Here is a 17,593-nt window from a genome sequence, read left to right as displayed (position 1 = left end):
TTTAAGTATTTTATTTGAATCATATAACTGCTTTGATTAATCTAAAATTTTATTTGTGTCAACGTGTTGTTCTTTAATTAGTTAATTTTATTATTTTTTAAATTTTTGTACATTAAAAAAAATAATGAGAAAAATAGATAAAATTCTTGTTATCTTAGATTGTCATAAGTGGTCTCACCGAATTCTGCGGCAGATAGATCAAACGAGACAAGAAATATACTATAGAAATTTCTCAAGCCAATCAAGTTCTTAGGTGGAAAATCTTTAGCTTTTATGATAGCCGCATAAGAAGAAATTTTTCACAAGATTTCATCAATGGAGAAAAGGGTGGCAATAATTGGAGCAGGACTCGGTGGCCTTCTTGCATGCAAATGCGCAGTATCTAAAGGCTTCAAACCCATTGTTTTTGAAGCGAAAGATCAAGTTGGTGGGCTCTGGACGCAAACCATCGAGTCCACCAAACTTCAGATTGCGAAACCATACTACCAGTTTTCCGATTTCCCATGGCCGGATTCTGTCAAAGAAATGTTCCCCCACAACTCCCAGCTTCTGGAGTACATTCAATCTTATGCCCAACATTTCCATCTGTTGCAATATGTGAAATTCAACAGTGAAGTGGTTAGTATTGACTACGTGGGGGAGTCTGAAGATGAGATTCAGTCTTACGAATCGTGGGGTGGAGATGGGAAAGCTTTTGGATCCAAAGGGAAATGGAACTTGAAAGTTCATCACACGAAGGAGGATTCGACGAAGGTAATCGTTCTGGATTCTGCGCAATTTGATGTTATTGTTGTGGAGATAATCAAGATTAGTGATAAACAGCGGGCTGAATTTGTGATATTAAACAAGCTGTGTTGGCAGGTGTATGAGGCTGAGTTTGTGATACTGTGTATTGGAAGATTCAGTGGATTAGCGGACATCCCGGAATTCCCCGAAGGCCACGGCCCGGATGTGTTCTCAGGGAAAGTAATCCACTCGATGGATTACTCAGCCATGGACAATGCAAGTGCTGCAAATTTCATTAAAGGAAAGAACATCGTGGTCATAGCTAGGTTCTGGGAAATCAGCAGTCGACATTGCCTTCGAATGTGCTCAGGAAAATGGTACGAAAATTCGATCTGTTTCGTCCATCTAATGCGTAAATGATTGAATTTTAATCGATACTCGGTGATCAGGGATCGAGAAACCGTGCACATTGATCCAGAGAACCATTCATTGGATGCTTCCTGATGCGGAACCATGGGGAGTTGACTTCGGTTATTTGTTTTTCAACCGGTTCTCGGAGCTAATGATTCATAAACCTGGGGAAGGGTTCTTTCAAAACATCTTAGCATTTCTACTTACACCTTTGGTAATCCTTCGACCAATGAAACTTGTGCTGGTGATCAATGGATTTCAATATTCATAATTTATGTGCTTTTTTACCGTGTAGCGATGGGGCTTGTCGAAGTTTGTTGAGAGCTACCTTAGATGGAAACTTCCCTTGAAAAAATACGGGATGATACCCAAGTGTAGTTTTGTTGATGACATAACTTCTTGTACGATATTTTTCCTGCCGGATAAGTTCTTTGATGAAGTTGAAGAAGGGAGCATCGTTTTGAAGAAATCGAAACGTTTTAGCTTCTGCAAAGAAGGTTTGCTAGTCGATGGAGAGGTCAATCCCTTGAAAGCGGATATCGTGATTTTTGCCACGGGCTATAGAGGAGATCAAAAGCTCAAGAATATCTTTGCCTCTCCAAATTTCGCTAATATCATTGCAGGAACTCCAACCTCTTCAGTTCCTCTGTATAGGTAATGTTGCTTATCTTAGACTGTTGAACTTAATGTCATTGAATAACTTTCTTTGGACAAGTATATATTAATCAAAGCCACATGATTTTACGTGGAAAATACTTCTGAAATTGAAAGCTCTGTGTTCGTTTCAAGCGGTTGGGTTCTCTTTGTTGAAATTATTTAAGCATCTTTGTCACTAATACTTTGTTTCAACACACTACACATACTTGATACTCTGTCACTAAGTATAGCTACAATCATCAATGGGTATTACTAATACCCCGAGTGTCAAGGAACTTGATTCCCCTTAAGCAGCATGTCAAGTTCCACTCTTGTGAATAAATAAATATATACTGGGAAAGCTTCCGACTATAATAAGGTCGTCTCTGCTCAACTCTGGATTAGTTCGGCCAACGTGGCTCAGAGAACACGAGGCCTATGCCCCCGAAATAGAAGCTTCACGTTCCCTTATGGTTTGGCAGGGACAATTGTATTTCATTTTATGATTTATCGACTCCTAGACTATGTTGGTTTAATGCAGACAAATGATCCATCCAAGAATCCCTCAACTAGCAGTAGTGGGCTACTCCGAATCGATCTCGAACCTCTACACATTCGAGATGAGATGTCAATGGCTCTCATTCTTTCTTGATCAAAAGTTTCAATTTCCAAGTGTGAAACAAATGGAAAACGACATCAAAATGTGGGAGAATCACATGAAGAAGTATGCCAGCAACAATACGTACAGAAGAGCTTGTATTGCCAGCACTCAGATTTGGTACAATGATCAACTCTGCAAAGATATTGGGTGCAATCCAAGAAGAAAGAAAGGGTTCTTCAAAGATTTGTTTGAATCTTATGGAATTGCAGATTTTAAAGGATTAGATCCTAATTACTAAATTTCTCCTATCACCCCAAAATATTTGTTTTATCAGATATTGTATGATCAAACGATCAATTCAATATCTATCATTGATCAAAATATACGAAGTCGTGACTATTGACGATATATTATTTATGTAGCAATAATCATGCTCGTGTGAACAATAATTTTTATTTTGTTGAGTTTTCTAAAGAATATATTTGAGTTTATTTAAAAAAGATTGGTTATTTTATTTTTTAATAAAATACGAAAATAATAAAATACTACTGAATTTTCTTTAAACTTAATCGCCCTCAATAGTTTAAATACAAAAATAATATTTGAGTCACACATACATTTTTAGAGAATATAATAGCTCTTAGCAATTATTCATTAATATTTAGATACAGAAATTCTAAAAGGAGTTATTTTTTCTCTACAAACTGTGTGCCACCACGTTTCATTCTCAAAACCCGATTTAAAAATTTTAAAATAATTTTTCCAACTTGACATTAATTTGTTTTACAAGCAACAATTAGTGAAAATATGATTCTTAATATAACTTTAAACTAATCACATCAATCACAGAATTTTTATAAAAAGTAGCTTTGCTTAAAATAAGATGCTTTTTATATTAAAATAATATGAGTATATTTTAATTAAAAATCATGTTCTTATTAAAATGTTAATATAACAAATAATATATAATAAATTTTAAATTTCAGAAAATTTTGATGTCGAAATTTATTTAGTTATTTTTTAAGGTTTTTAGAATAATTTATTTATTTTTTATACAAATTTGTAAGAAAAAATAATTAAAAAAATTTAGGGGGAAGCTTGCGACCACCGGGACTCCCTCTGCTAATCTATAAGATATCAGTTTCACATTATGTAGCATAAAAGAATGTCCCTAATAATGCTAAAAGTTACTTTTTGAGTGATTTTAACATTAAATCAGGAGTCACGTTTCTGTTTGGACAAGTACTTATCAAATTTTTTTGTAAAAAAAATTATAAAATTTTTATATAAAATTTTAAACATTTTTTAAGAGTAAATATGTATCTGAACAACTCTATAAAAACATTTTTACATTTAAAAAAGCGTTTGAATATCTTTATCTTTTTTTAGAGTATAAGTAAGATATTTCTCCATACTACATATATATAATATAACTGTCTGCACTGTTGACGGAATTTGAGCGTGGACTCGATACATGAATTTCGAATTGGAACGATTTGAATGTTTTAACACCCCATTTATTTAAAATAAATTTGCAAACTCAAAGTCACATTTCCAACCTTGTTAAATAGAACTCAACAACAGACTTTGAACCAAAAAGATAAGAGCTCGAATTAGAATTAGGTAAAATATCAATTTTAGTTATGTAGAGATGTGTAATTTTTAGTTATATATCCTTTTTTTAATTAATTATAGTTGAATTAATCATAGCCATGTAACTATATTCTAACGAACAATTTTAATTATTTTAATCAAAATCATGTAATTAAATGACCAAATCAATATTAATTTTTTTAATTACGTGAACAATGATACTATCAATTTGATTATGACTAAAATTGATCGTCATAACATAGTTGCATGATTATAATTGATTTAACAAAATTTACATTATAGAAATGTTACACCCTTATACATACAAGACTAAAATTAACATTTTTCCATAAAATTTTAAGACAGGTGAAACAAATTCAAATTCATTAATTTTCCATGTATTGAACCGAGGTTTGAGCTTAATTGATTAATAGCTCAATCTCTAATTGATAAAATAAAAACTTCCTAAACAATTGTTAACAAACATAAAATCCTAAGAATAAGCCAAAGTTTACACGAATTACGTTTTATTGGCTTTGATGGAATTTAAAGTTATCAAATGTTTGGCTAATCTCACTTCAATTAAAGTATTAATTACTTATCCATAAATTGTTGAAAGTAAAATTAAAATATTATACTCCATATATTTATTTATTTATATGATATTTATTAATTAATAAAAAATAATTTATCATCTTATCCCATCAATCCACACGCAACGCAGCACTTCCGTGTATATAGAATCTGCACCAAACAAATTGTAAATTAAATAAAAATAAGGATTATACTTGCAATTTTGGAATGAAATGAAAAGGGCAAATTTGAAATATAAAAATAATTTAACCAAAAATTTGGTTTTTTAAAGGGGTCATTTCTATATAGTAACAGATGTTGATTCAGCCCCGATTTTATATTATTCTTTTTGAATATGAATTTCTAAACATCATTTAAAGTGGATATGTTGTGTGCGAAAAATAATAGATAAAATAAAGAGTTATATATTAAAATTTAATATCTTACTATTTGATGACAACAAAGGAGGAGTATTAGGTTACGAATTAATTAGTTTAAAACCTAATTATCCGAACTTTTTCCAATCAAAGTGAAATGATTGAATTAAAATTGGTTATTTGATTAACCGAATATGTAGGAAAAAAATAAGAAATAAAAAAAATTCGTAGATAAACACAATGCATAGACTGCAACTTGGCAAGAGAATGAAAAGAGATCCATTCGATGTTTTCTTTCTTATTGGGCAAAAAAATAAGAGAAATTTCAGTACTTCATTAAAGAAAAAAAGCCAAATGCCAGACACAATTAAAATCCTTAAAAAATTTCGCATTAATCGAATTTTCGAAATAATTCCGTTTGATTGGTAAATTCAGTTTACTCGATTTTAATGCTCACCCTAATAGCCAAACTTGAAAATAAATTTTAAAAATGATGTATTTCTAAAATAATTTTTAAAAACAATGGGAACTCTTTTCTCATTTCAATCGAATCGTGACATCAAGTTTTTAATTCTCGGAGCTCTTTCTTACTCTTTGACTAGTTGTGGAGTTGTAAACATTTAATAATTGAAAGAAAATATTTTGAAAAATCATTTGCAACAGATAATAAATCAAATCAGTTTCTATATCTAAACATAACAACTAACGCAATGTACATGATTTAATTTGAACTCCATTATAAATAACTAAAAGCTAAAATAACCGTATATGATATAAAAGTTTAGAAAAACTTCGAACAAACAATGAAAGGCAGACGACCGATACAGTATGAGGTTCAAACTATAACTTCTTGGCAATACAATAAAAAAAGGGGGACACCAAAAGAGGAGGCAACACATGTGAGAAGATGCTCTAGGATTCAGAATTGCAAGAAAAGCGAAGAATAAAACAAATAAACGTATGCATACACCACCCAAAAAAAAAAAAAAAGAATGGAATATAACACAGCACAGGATGAAGGAATAACACAAGCTCGGACAACATCGCGAGATTCATATGCACAGAAGGATCTGAAAGAATCCCTTGGAAAGAAAACTTAAATAAAGAAAACAAAACGAGCGAAAAAAGTAAACAAAGAAACATGGCAAAAGAAGCTGCCAAAGGAGGGGGAAAACACCAGCAACCCAAACCGGAAAACGTCGAGGGAAGTCTACCACGCATGATAATTTTGAAAGAGAACGAACACAATTGTCAAAACACAGAAAAGTTAGATGAACCACAATCCTTGAATCCTAGAAAACATACAAGGATCAAAGAGCACGATGCCTTTTACTTCTGATAATTTTCAAAGAGGACAAATCACAATCACAATTCTCAAAATATTGATAGAAAACGATGAAGAGGACGAAGCAAGAATGCACAAAGTTAAAAAAAAATAAAAGAATACGGGACATAACAAGAATCCAACAGTATGTTTACATTAATGAAAAATTAAAATTCTCTCAAATCCCCAACTAAATCCAAAACTTCTTTCGCGGAACTACGCTTGCATGGATTGATTTCCAGTAGCTCGATGATAAAATCGTAGGATCTCAGATTTATAGTGCTCCAATCTAACGAGCCATTTCTTATTTGATCAAACTTACGCGCTCTTTCGGATTGAGTCGTCATGTGATGAACCATCTCAAACATCATCAATCCGAGCGAGAAGATATCTGTCTTATCATTTATAAACGTAGGAGATCTTGTCATTTCTGGAGAACGGTAGGATACATTTCCTACTGGTCCGGATGTACTCGTCATTGAACTACCGTCTGCTCCCCTATCAAAGAGCATGGCTGATGGAAATAATCGCAAAAAATTAAATTTTAAAACTAAAAGAGAGTAAATAACATTATAAGATCAAACTTACCAAATCCGAAATCTCCTATTTTGATGTCCCCATTTGAGTCCAGCATTACATTTTGCTTAGACAAGTCTCTATGGATTATGCCCTTTTCGTGGATGTGTCCCAAACCTTTGGCCATCTGCGTAAAATACTTCTCAATCGTACCCATATCCAGTGGGTTTTTTATTATGCCTTCCAATGTCCTTCAGATCAATTAGCAGTTTATCAGGGATGATTCGAAACAAATATTATTTGCTACATAAGAAAGCAAATAAATTTTTATTTTACCCCCCATGGCAAAACTCCATTGCCACATAGAGTGTCTTGGTTGGTGGATTAGAATTATCTGTGCTACATGACTCATCATCGGCACTAGATAGGTCATAACCTTCCTCAATCCAAGACTGTAAAAAGAATAATAATAAAAAAATAAGGTTTAGGTATCAATATTTTATAATTGCCATATGTCAGGATAGCGAGTTGCTTAACAAAATTGCAAATTACCTGATGATAACGAACAATGTTTGGATGATGCAATTGCGCCATTATCTTGACCTCCCTGGTCATTTTATATTTCAAAACAAAATCCAAGGCCAGCCAACAATGCTTAAAAATTTCACATGGAAAGAAAGAGAAAAACTTACTGGATGACCTGATCTTCATTATCTTCATTGAATGGAATCTTTTTCACTGCGTATGTCATCCCGTCGAGTTTGTGTCTACATTCAAAGACACGACCATATCCACCTTTTCCTGTAACAACAAAAAGATCAATTCAGTGGAAGTCTTGAGCAACTACGTCAAGAAGGCACGGATATATTAAAAGAAAAACAATAGAGCCCAACATGCAGATTCATATAAATAAACGTTATATATGGCATCTGCTACATTTTGATGTGTGTGCTGTATTTGTTTCCACACATATATATTAAAAAGTGTACTGATAGCTGCAAAGGAGGCGTCAGAATATAATTTGACATGATTAGAATTCATTTTGTTGTTGGTTTATGATACAGTATTGTTTTAATCATGATTGATTTCAATTGTACCTAACATCAATATCATTTGAAACCCGTACTTTCAACAAAGGATTTATCTATCCAAGACAAAAAGCTTACCGATTTTGTTCAATACTTCATACATGGACTGGAAGTATGAAGATAAAGAAAAGGCTTGGCTTCTAATGCTCGACGGAGCAGATCCACTTTCATCGTCATAAGACTGCAAATATAAAGGCATTTTTGTGTATTAGAAAGACATCATAAAGGAAAAGCTCGGTTCATGAATGGATTGTTGGTAACTTGGTACACAGAATTAAATACACAAACCAAAAAAACTCACATTTTTGGAAGAACTATCCGTGAAGTAACATTTAACAATGCCCAAGATTCTGCCTATCTTTCCCTCTTCAAGATCATCTTTCAGCTGCGTTGATGTATAAACTTAACAAGAATAATTGTATGACAAAACAACACAAATAGTTGCAACAACTTGAACTATAGACAGCAACTATTGATGCCAAAGGGAAGAAAGAAGATAAGTGAAGGCGAAGGGGAGGTTTCACAGATGAAAAAAATGATGAGCTGATATTAGCTCAAGCCCTATGCCATCCTATTAATTAGATTCTAAAGGAAATATACAGTAGGCTACTGCAACATTTCTCGATCCATAGCTCCTAAAATGATTTCGTGTTCTAAGGTATTGGCTTAATTCCTTTCATGCATTAGCTGCAGCATCTCATATCATCTCTGCCTCCATGGATTAACCAAATAAAAATCCTAATATTGCTACACACACTTAAAGAGAGTGGTGATGTAATGCATAAACTAGACCTCTTCATGTAGAAATGGAAGTAATCCATCAGCTCCATTGCTTGGTTCCAGCTGCAGGTCAATATTTGTAAGAGTGCAGGTCACCAAAAGAGAACATGGGAGAGGACTCCCCGCTACAAGTCTGTGAAACAAAAAAATAATCAAATTGGGAAGAATGTCCTCTACACCATCGATGTCCTGAAAAAAAGTGAAGAATTGAATATGTAGTCAAGGTCCACAGATATCACAATCGGGAATCCCAATTGAACAGTCACAGCATCTCTATAATCTGTGATCCTGAAGCACTCAAAATAAGATACATCAAAAGCAAGGAATTAGTGTCTGAATGATGGAGTGTGTTTTCTTCCAGGAATACATTAATTCAAGATAAATTACTCAACCTGGAACATCATTAACAATCACACCTAAAAATACATATTTAAGCTATAATCGATGAGCTCCTCAATGCCATTAATTAATCCACACGCTACAGATTCTGGTTGAATCATGAGATTATGTTTACTAAAATGAAACATAGTTTAATGCATAAATCCACTTTTCTCTTTTGAACATTAGTCGGAGTGATGAATACCGAGGACTTTACAAAACAACTAACTGAGAACATGCAAAATCAACCTTTGAACTAGTCACGTACATCATGTGAAAAATATACAGTCAAAATTTATCTGAAATACCAGCAGAAATTAAATGAGAACAACAATAATTAGCGATAAAAAAGTTTCTATCCTGACAATGTGAGAAATCAAACGACAAAATTTAAAATAATTTCATGAGTAAACGTACTTACATCGAGTTTAAACCATGGATTAACGTGCTGTATCTTTCCATGTCCAAAATTCTGCTGTACGAAGGAGAGGGAGAGTAGACGAAGCTGGGAAAAGCGTGGAATGAGCACAGTACTGTGGACTGTAAACTGCTCAGTGTACGATAGTAACGGAGAAGGAGAAGTGTTCCCCGCGCATAGTTGGTGGGCCGGGCTATATCAATGGGCTGAGTGGAAATAAACTTATTTTATAATTATTATTATTTTATAAAATACTGAGGATGAATTAAATTTTTTCGTTTAGGTAATTAGACTAAATTAAACGAAACACTAATTTTCTAGATATAAAATATTCTCTCAATTTTAATATATAGTGCTATTTCTTGCATGTACTGTAGATTTTTATTTTTTGTATAGGTTACTCTTGAATTTATCGAAAAAATTGTCATTTTTTATTATTTAGTAAAATAAATGTTATGGATGCGTCAAGGTTGAAATGGAATTTTAAGGTATTTCTTTCTGCGCATTCTAACGGGCTTGTTTGAATTTTTTTTTTAATTTTTTTGGCTCATTTAAATCGTTAAATCTGACGTAAATACTGCTCCGGTTGAGAATTCTAATGGGCTTCATCATAGCGATATCCTCACAAATTTTCTTGGGCATTTAAGTAGGTTAGAGTAACCCACAAGGCCTTTCTGTTGAATACTTGGTAGTTTGGCATAGATTGCCTCAGCCCATGATTTTCAAAGGTGATTTGCTGGATAAAAAATATCGTCCTTTGTACAAAAGAAACCAATAATACCTTATAGAAATATTTGAAGTTCTGGTGGACATATGCGGATGCCCTTTGCTCAATTTTTTGCTAAAAATATGCCTCTGGTGCGTGCTATCGATCTGGAACTTGAATTGGGCACCTTGGAAGCGTCAGATTCAAGAATAAATGCCTTAGCGAAAGTCGAAAGTCCAAGGACCGGAGTTGAAGTTAAGACATCTGCATTTGGCACAAATCTTTGATAGTCGTTTGTGGGTGGTTGGTAGTCTGCTAAACCCACCCACTCGTCCCCAAATACTTGATAGTATGCTGATCTGGGCTCAACTTTGCAAATAAATTCTAATGCAAAAGGCACATTCACACACAATTATTTCCATATAAAAGTTAAAATAAATTTATTTCATTTCAATAAAATCTTAACAGTGCAAGTCCGATCTCTTGTAAAATGTAAAAGACCATCAAATTTCTGCAGTAGCCACAGAGCCCAACTGGTTTGTACAAGGGTAGCATTGCATTGCTCAAAGGACTCTTCACAGTGACTGCCAGTCTTCGAAATGAATTCACAAATCAATTATTTTTTTCCCTATAAAACATCTAATGCAGACTTCTAATTATTGGTATTCTACAATAGAATATGGGAATGAGAAAATGTAGAATCAAAACTTTCAATAAATTAACAAGTTTCAAACATAAATTCCTCAAGAAAGAAAAAATCCTATACAAAATAAATAGCATTATCATAACTTAAAAGATATATAACTAGACGACAACTCATAAAATCCTAAGCTCTACTAATCTTTTTCCTTTGCGTCATCCTCGTCCTCATCCTCAACATCATCCAGCACCTTCACAAAATCATGGCCTTCATCGTGATCAGCGGCAGAAAATATATAAGCAAAAGGAATGGGCCATGATAAACAATCAACAGACAGAACATCATAGTGCGGCACACATACCTACCATGAAACTTGAACAATTGGAAACAGGATGGACAAGTCCCTGTACCTACACAATCAAAAAGTCCCTGTACCTACACAATCAAATTCATTCTGACAAGATGCGAAGGGAATTTCACTATTTTTTTGTGCAAATCGCACGTGCATGCTAACCCATGGATCAAATCTAAATAAGGGCAGCTTTCTCAAGCATCCCAAATCATATCATAATTATTAAACACACAAGACAGCGTCTAGCCTCAAATCTCAGCAAGGCTAAGTCAAGCCTCGGACATTAACTGTATGGATCCAAAAGGAAATGCAAGATAATAGTGAATTTCATTTATAAATTAATGACAATTTGTTTTTGCATAATAGTTTGCAAGTATATACTCCGCTGCATATAATGAAATGTTTAACGTATTTAGATTCTATCTATCGAATTGTGCGCCTTGCCTTACGCTTAGCCTCTGGGCTAGTGCTCAAGAGCATATAATGGATTTGATTCATCTTCCTTCGTCTGTCATGTAGAGGAATTTGTGGAGAATATTCAGCGGATCCATGATGATTTGAAGAAAATCTCGACGAGGTTAATACTCGGTATCACCAGCAGACAAGTATAGACACGAGAAGAAATTTAGTGAGGGAGATTTGGCAGTCGTCCATATACGCAATAACAGACTTCCAATCGGTACTTACAGTAATCTCAAAGACAAGAAAATTAGTTCTTACCAAATTCTCGAGAAGAATGGTGACAGTGCCTATAAAATTGATCTTCCAAGTTACATGAACATCTCCAATTTCTTTTCACCATTGCAACTCGAGGACAAGTCTTCTTCAAGATGAGGAGATTGATGCAGAAAAAAATTAATGTTTTAGCTTTCTATTTATTATTTTCTGGAAAGTTTTAGTTGTTTAAGTGCATTAGCATTGATCTTTTATTAGTATTCAATTAACATAATTCTAGTATCCTAATTACCTTAAGACTAGTATTTCATTAGTATCATATTTACATAAGAACTCTTGGCATTCTAATTGCCTCATAGGACTAGTATTTTTTAGTCCACTATCTAACTTGGTCATTCGAAATCCATGCATTTCAAATCTTTTATTTGAAATACTCCCACAAATCCAATCCTTCAATACATTCAAAGTCTAATATAATTTGAACCAAAAGATTAAGCCCAAATAAGATAAGCAAAAAAATTGCACAAAATAAATAGCATAATCGTGGCAACAGGTGATAAACTTAAACAAAACTAGACAATAACTAAATGAAATCCTTGACACTACTGATCTTTCTCCCTTGTGTTATCCTCAACCTTGCATCTTCCAGCACATTCGCAATCTCATGCCTTTCATCATGGTAAGAGCCTGAGAATATATACGCAAATGCATATGCCATGAGATACAATCAACAGTCAAAATGTAAAACAAAAGTCATAGCTGCAGGCACACATACCTATTACGAAACTTGAACGCTTGGAAACGAGATGAACGAGCCCCGTTACCTACACAATAAAATTCTTTCTGATACAGATGCAAAGTGGGATTTTAAAATTTTGAGCAAATTGCAGGAAGATGCTGACCCATGGATCAAATCTTAACCAGAACAAACCAAGACGTCCTTGTAAAAACACATGCTACTTTCTCAATAATTGGGTATCAAGTTTCTAAACCCAAATCATAGTTATTAAAAAGCAAGACCAGAGTCCAGCCTCAAGTCTTAGCGAGGCCAAGTACTTGCGCCTCCACACAAATCAAACCGCAATCCCTAGATGTAGTGCAACACCTTAACCATGAAACCCCAACCTTAACCATGAAGCCCCAGTATTAGTGTACTTTCAACCTTCAAGGCACCTATCAAACGCGCAATAAGTTTTGGCACACAGAATCCAAAAAGAACTGCAAGGTGATAGCGATTTATTTTAATTTATAAATTAATGACAACTTGTTTTTGCATAATATTTTGTAAGTGCACGCTGGATTGCATTTTAATGAAATGTTTTCACATATTTAGGTTCGAACTATCTGATTGACTTGCCTTGCCTTGCCTTCTGCTTAGCCTCTATGATATCTATGTGCCTTAATCTGTCTCGTCCTTCTAATAAACAAATGTCCTCGATTTTAATTTAAGCCTTGATATAATCAGAGCATATTCATAAAACTATATATTAAGTATGAAGTTGTTTTCAAGTAACCCCATTTCAATGAACATAGATTTCACATGGTATTATGGTAAAATGCCCATTCAACCCAAAAGTCAAAGCCAAATCGGATTGAAACTTCAGCCCGTGTTCGACTTAATACTCAAGGTCAAAATCAGCAACCACAACTAGTCAATACTGACCCTTATGAACATATAACTCTAGAAGAATGGTAGCAACCAACCAGGTTATCTACTGAATAGTTGTCCAAATAGAAGGTATATTAGTCATGTAGAAGATGGTGGTGACAAGGACTAGAGAAGCAAGAGCTTGGTGAAGATATCTACAAGGGTGTCATGTTTGAACGGGATGGGAAGAAGTAGCATGTATTGTTCAATTCCTCTTGGTAGCCCTGAAGAAGAAAGATAATCTCAATGACATTAAATATTCCAAACCCGATGCACTATTTGAAGTCAAGTGTGCAATGTGATCGTTGGCAGCGACAGCAGTGAGACTGTGGTTTCCAAAGCTTTGGTAAAGACGTTTAATTTGAAGACAGAGATGCATCTTTCGCCTTACATAATCGCACCGATTAGAAAGGCCCGGGAGTTCAAATGATGTAACAACGTTGGACACAATATCAGCACGTCCTTTTGTTCAAACTCAATTATGACATGTTATATTTATCTTGTAGCAGTTTGCAAGAAATACCACACAAAACGTAGGCTTAGAACCATTGCAACAAATGAAAACCTCATCAATCATGAATTCAGAAATATGTCATGGCTCACACAAAGTTGTAAAGGAGAAACTAGGAGAACTTACTGGATGAAGAGAGAACACCATTCAGAATAACAGGGCAGCACGAGGAAGGGTACATTTTGTATTGACCACACACGATTTCCCGTCCGCGTCGGAACTGACGGAAAATTTTAAGCTGCTTGGTATTCGGACTATATTGGAGCACTAGGCGAGGTGTTCCTACGAATATTACTTCTGACTTGGGATGAAAGCCGTAAACTTCAATCTCTCCCATGTTGTGGAGCCACCGCAACCACCTATGTCGCGGGTGTTGAGACACCATCTCATCGATGCTCACTATGTGCTGGAGAATCCAGTGAACACCGTGTTCTAACCGCCAGACTAGTATTTTAGACTTGTCATTATTGGAATAAACCACACACCCTCTGGATGTCCCAAATGATCCACAATCATCGAATTTTTCTTTATGAGGCAACTCAATGGCCAGATGAGTAATATCTGTTTTGGTTGTGAAACGGAGATTAAAGCCAAGTAAATACTTGGCCAGAGATATCACGTACAAAAGCCCATTCACGTAAACAGAATGATCGATCCAATTGAACCCATGAAGCACGTGGTCAAGAACTAGAACACGGGTGGCCCAATTACCTGAGTCGGATGTGAAAAGGTCCAGCTTTATAGGATGTGAGAGTGACACATCGGCTGCCCTTCGAACAACCTTAAAGGACATAGTAGAATCACTGGGATCAAAAGCTAAAGAGGCAACATGGGGATCATTATCATCACCTATGTGATGGGGGTTGATGGGAAGTTCAATGTACTCACAGGTGGTTGGATTGCAGACAATATACTCGGTGGGATTTGAGCCGGAGCGGACCAAAATAAAAAGCCCGTTGCAGTAACTTTGAATGGCCGATGGCGTGTCCTCAAAAGGCAGAAACGCTCTACGAGATTTCCAAAGTCCGGACAATTCAGGTAGATATCGGGGGTAGAATTCACCGGAATACTCTTCCGCGGACAAAAAATCAAGAAAATGCCGGCCAAGCCTAACGATTTTATGGGTATAGAAGAAGCCACAAAAAGTGGCAGAACGGGAAAGAGAAGATATCATAGGAGCGCAAGCATAGGAAATCAAAAAGTACCAAGATTTTGAGACGCACTTAAGCCTCATAAGAGCCTTGCTCTGCAACCGACACAAAATCTCAACTTTCAGATCTTCCGGAAGCTCCGCCCACTCGAAACCCCCCAAAGGCCACATCTTTTCGTGTGACCACATTTTCTCTGGTTCCAATTTCCAAGAATTTCGTAAATTCTCAGGCTCGATCAAACATTGAAGGTGCATTAGACTCCGAAATCGGTAACCCGCTGGTGGAGATATTAGGATTCTTTCCAGCGTTATAAATAGCCCATATTCGCAATATAGCCAGCCGATATGGCCCATTTTATATTTCCTTTTATTTATGATATTTCCTTACTGTGTTCAAACTTCAAGGTTGGGGTTGATTGATTATTCATGATAACATAAATTGATATTGTTATTAAGATTTTTTAATAGTATATAATATATAATTAAATTAATCTAAAAAGAAAAAAAATATCATGACATCTCGCAAAATCTATACTATTTTATTAAGTTTGAGACACTTAGAGTGACTAACTTTGATGTCATGATCTGTTTTAAAAATTATATATATTAATAAAATGTTAAAATTTTAATTTAAGTTATATGTAGTTCAGCGGATAGAATCGTTGTTTCTTGGGATTTAGGTTATAGCTTCAATTCTTATTGAAGTCATTTTTTATTCTTTTATTTTTTAATTTATATATCAAAATTACATTATAGTCTCTCACTATTTTTTATAATTATATTTTGAAAGTAGAAGGTCTTATATAAACCTCGACTACTCCCATTGCTCGTCATCGTTCAAAACATATTTTTAGATTTATCATCCAAGCTCAACAAAAATATTCAAATATAACTAGTGCATAATAAAATCATATAACATAAGTAGGATATGATCATAAAAATAAATCTGCCACCTAATATCATGATACGTAAATTTTGTTTTGTGTACTTATCAAGAAATCTCTCTCCTATAATAAATAGCATAAATTCAAATATTTGAAAAATAATAATCTTTATTTTTTATATAAAAAATATAAATAAACTCATTAATTTTGAAAATTAAAAATATGTTATTCATTAAAAAAAACAAATGAAATCAATATATTAAACTTACCCAATCCGTGTCCCGTTTTGCTATTATATACGATAGATAAATAAATAAGTTCTTTCACATGGTTCTTTAAAATATTATTTCGTCTTATTTTTTCATCTAAAACGACATTATCGTTATTTTATTTCAATTTTTTAAATTAATTCCTTCTCTATATGATTTTCTTATAGATCAATTCGACATATAAATTTATCTTAAAAATTTAAGATATCTCGAATTATATTAATGGAACTTTATTATTAATGAATTTCCATTCTACAGCAAGGGCAATTTGCATTGGTCTCCAACCATGGGACCAAACACTCGGTGTGAAACTTATGAACACAAGGCAAATGCATTATGCTCTCTCCCTCCCCCTTAACTTGCTCCAAACAAACTGCACATTCCTCCTCTTCACTTGATTTCCACTTTATTTTTAACCATTTTAATTTCTTCGGCTCTTCCTTCGCTTGTTCACTCGATGATCTGAAATCGCCCACGCGTAAATAAAATATAAATTACATAAACTTATGTTGGGTAAAAAATATTATAAAAATGGAGAAATGACAAACATAACGGAATCAAAGTTTCTCAATTTTTTTTTAAAATTAAAAAATTGGGACATCTTTCTATTATAAAACTTAAACTAAAACATTAATTTGATGGGAATGTTACACATTGTAGATCGAATGATCATCATTAGTCCTGATACACGACACTGTTGATCTCATGTAACAAAAAAAATTAAAGCAATAGTATTCATTGGATCCACAATCAACTGAAACTGATTTGATATTAAGGAACACTGGTTATGGCCAATAGCGGGCCGGGGCAAAAGAAATTGGGTGACACGGTCGCTTTCCACTAAATTTTTTAAGATGCTTGCTTTATATTTGTACTAGTTGTAGGCACCTCAAATATTTGAGGTGTTTACCCAAGTTTTCATGTAATAAATGTTAAAATTTACTAGTATTTTAAAACCGATAAATATGCGTTTATATTTGTATATATTTAATTGTATGAGTTTTTATTTTAATGCATTACAATTATGTTGATATAAAACAAAATAAAACAGTTGTATTTTGTGGGTAAAATAATATAGGAGATAATATGAAGTCTGAGATGTTAAATCATTATCGAGGTGGCTTTATCAGTGTGAGAAAATTTAGAGATGCTAAATCTAAGAAACAGAGAAGTAAGCATTACCGAAACAAAAAATTATAGGCAATTAGGTTATATATACGAATTATATATAAATGTAAAACGACATATTAGATGTAGGAATATATGTGTTTGTGTATATATATATGTGTGTGTGTGTGTGTGTGTGTGTGTGTGTGTGTGTGTGTGTGTGTGTGTGT

At 33.9% G+C, this 17,593-nt stretch overlaps 1 protein-coding gene and 1 pseudogene across 10 annotated transcripts in view; one reads left to right on the top strand and one right to left on the bottom strand.

Annotated features, from left to right (window-relative positions):
• The first annotated feature begins 186 nt into the window (after positions 1–186).
• Positions 187–2,832, top strand: LOC140971335 (probable flavin-containing monooxygenase 1; annotated as a pseudogene).
• A 2,834-nt stretch (positions 2,833–5,666) lies between these two features.
• LOC140971334 (uncharacterized) overlaps positions 5,667–17,593 on the bottom strand; it is a 16,213-nt gene continuing 4,286 nt past the window's right edge. Inside the window, exons 1-9 of one of the 10 annotated variants that reach the window (XM_073433554.1) lie at positions 10,203–10,570; positions 8,638–8,758; positions 8,147–8,230; positions 7,924–8,026; positions 7,450–7,558; positions 7,310–7,364; positions 7,094–7,209; positions 6,830–7,008; positions 5,667–6,755 (exon numbers count right to left, since the gene is read on the bottom strand). In XM_073433554.1, the coding sequence (XP_073289655.1) occupies positions 6,409–6,755; positions 6,830–7,008; positions 7,094–7,209; positions 7,310–7,364; positions 7,450–7,558; positions 7,924–8,026; positions 8,147–8,230; positions 8,638–8,758; positions 10,203–10,234 (1,146 nt within the window). In that variant the 5' untranslated portion in view covers positions 10,235–10,570 and the 3' untranslated portion in view covers positions 5,667–6,408. The other 9 variants (XM_073433556.1, XM_073433555.1, XM_073433549.1 and 6 more) reach the window with 9 other exon arrangements.

Source organism: Primulina huaijiensis, chromosome 2, assembly GCF_012295235.1.
Source record: "Primulina huaijiensis isolate GDHJ02 chromosome 2, ASM1229523v2, whole genome shotgun sequence".
In the NCBI taxonomy this organism is placed as follows: domain Eukaryota; kingdom Viridiplantae; phylum Streptophyta; class Magnoliopsida; order Lamiales; family Gesneriaceae; genus Primulina; species Primulina huaijiensis.
The sequence above is the reverse complement of the archived record's forward strand: the minus strand, read 5'-3'. Positions and strand labels throughout refer to the sequence as shown.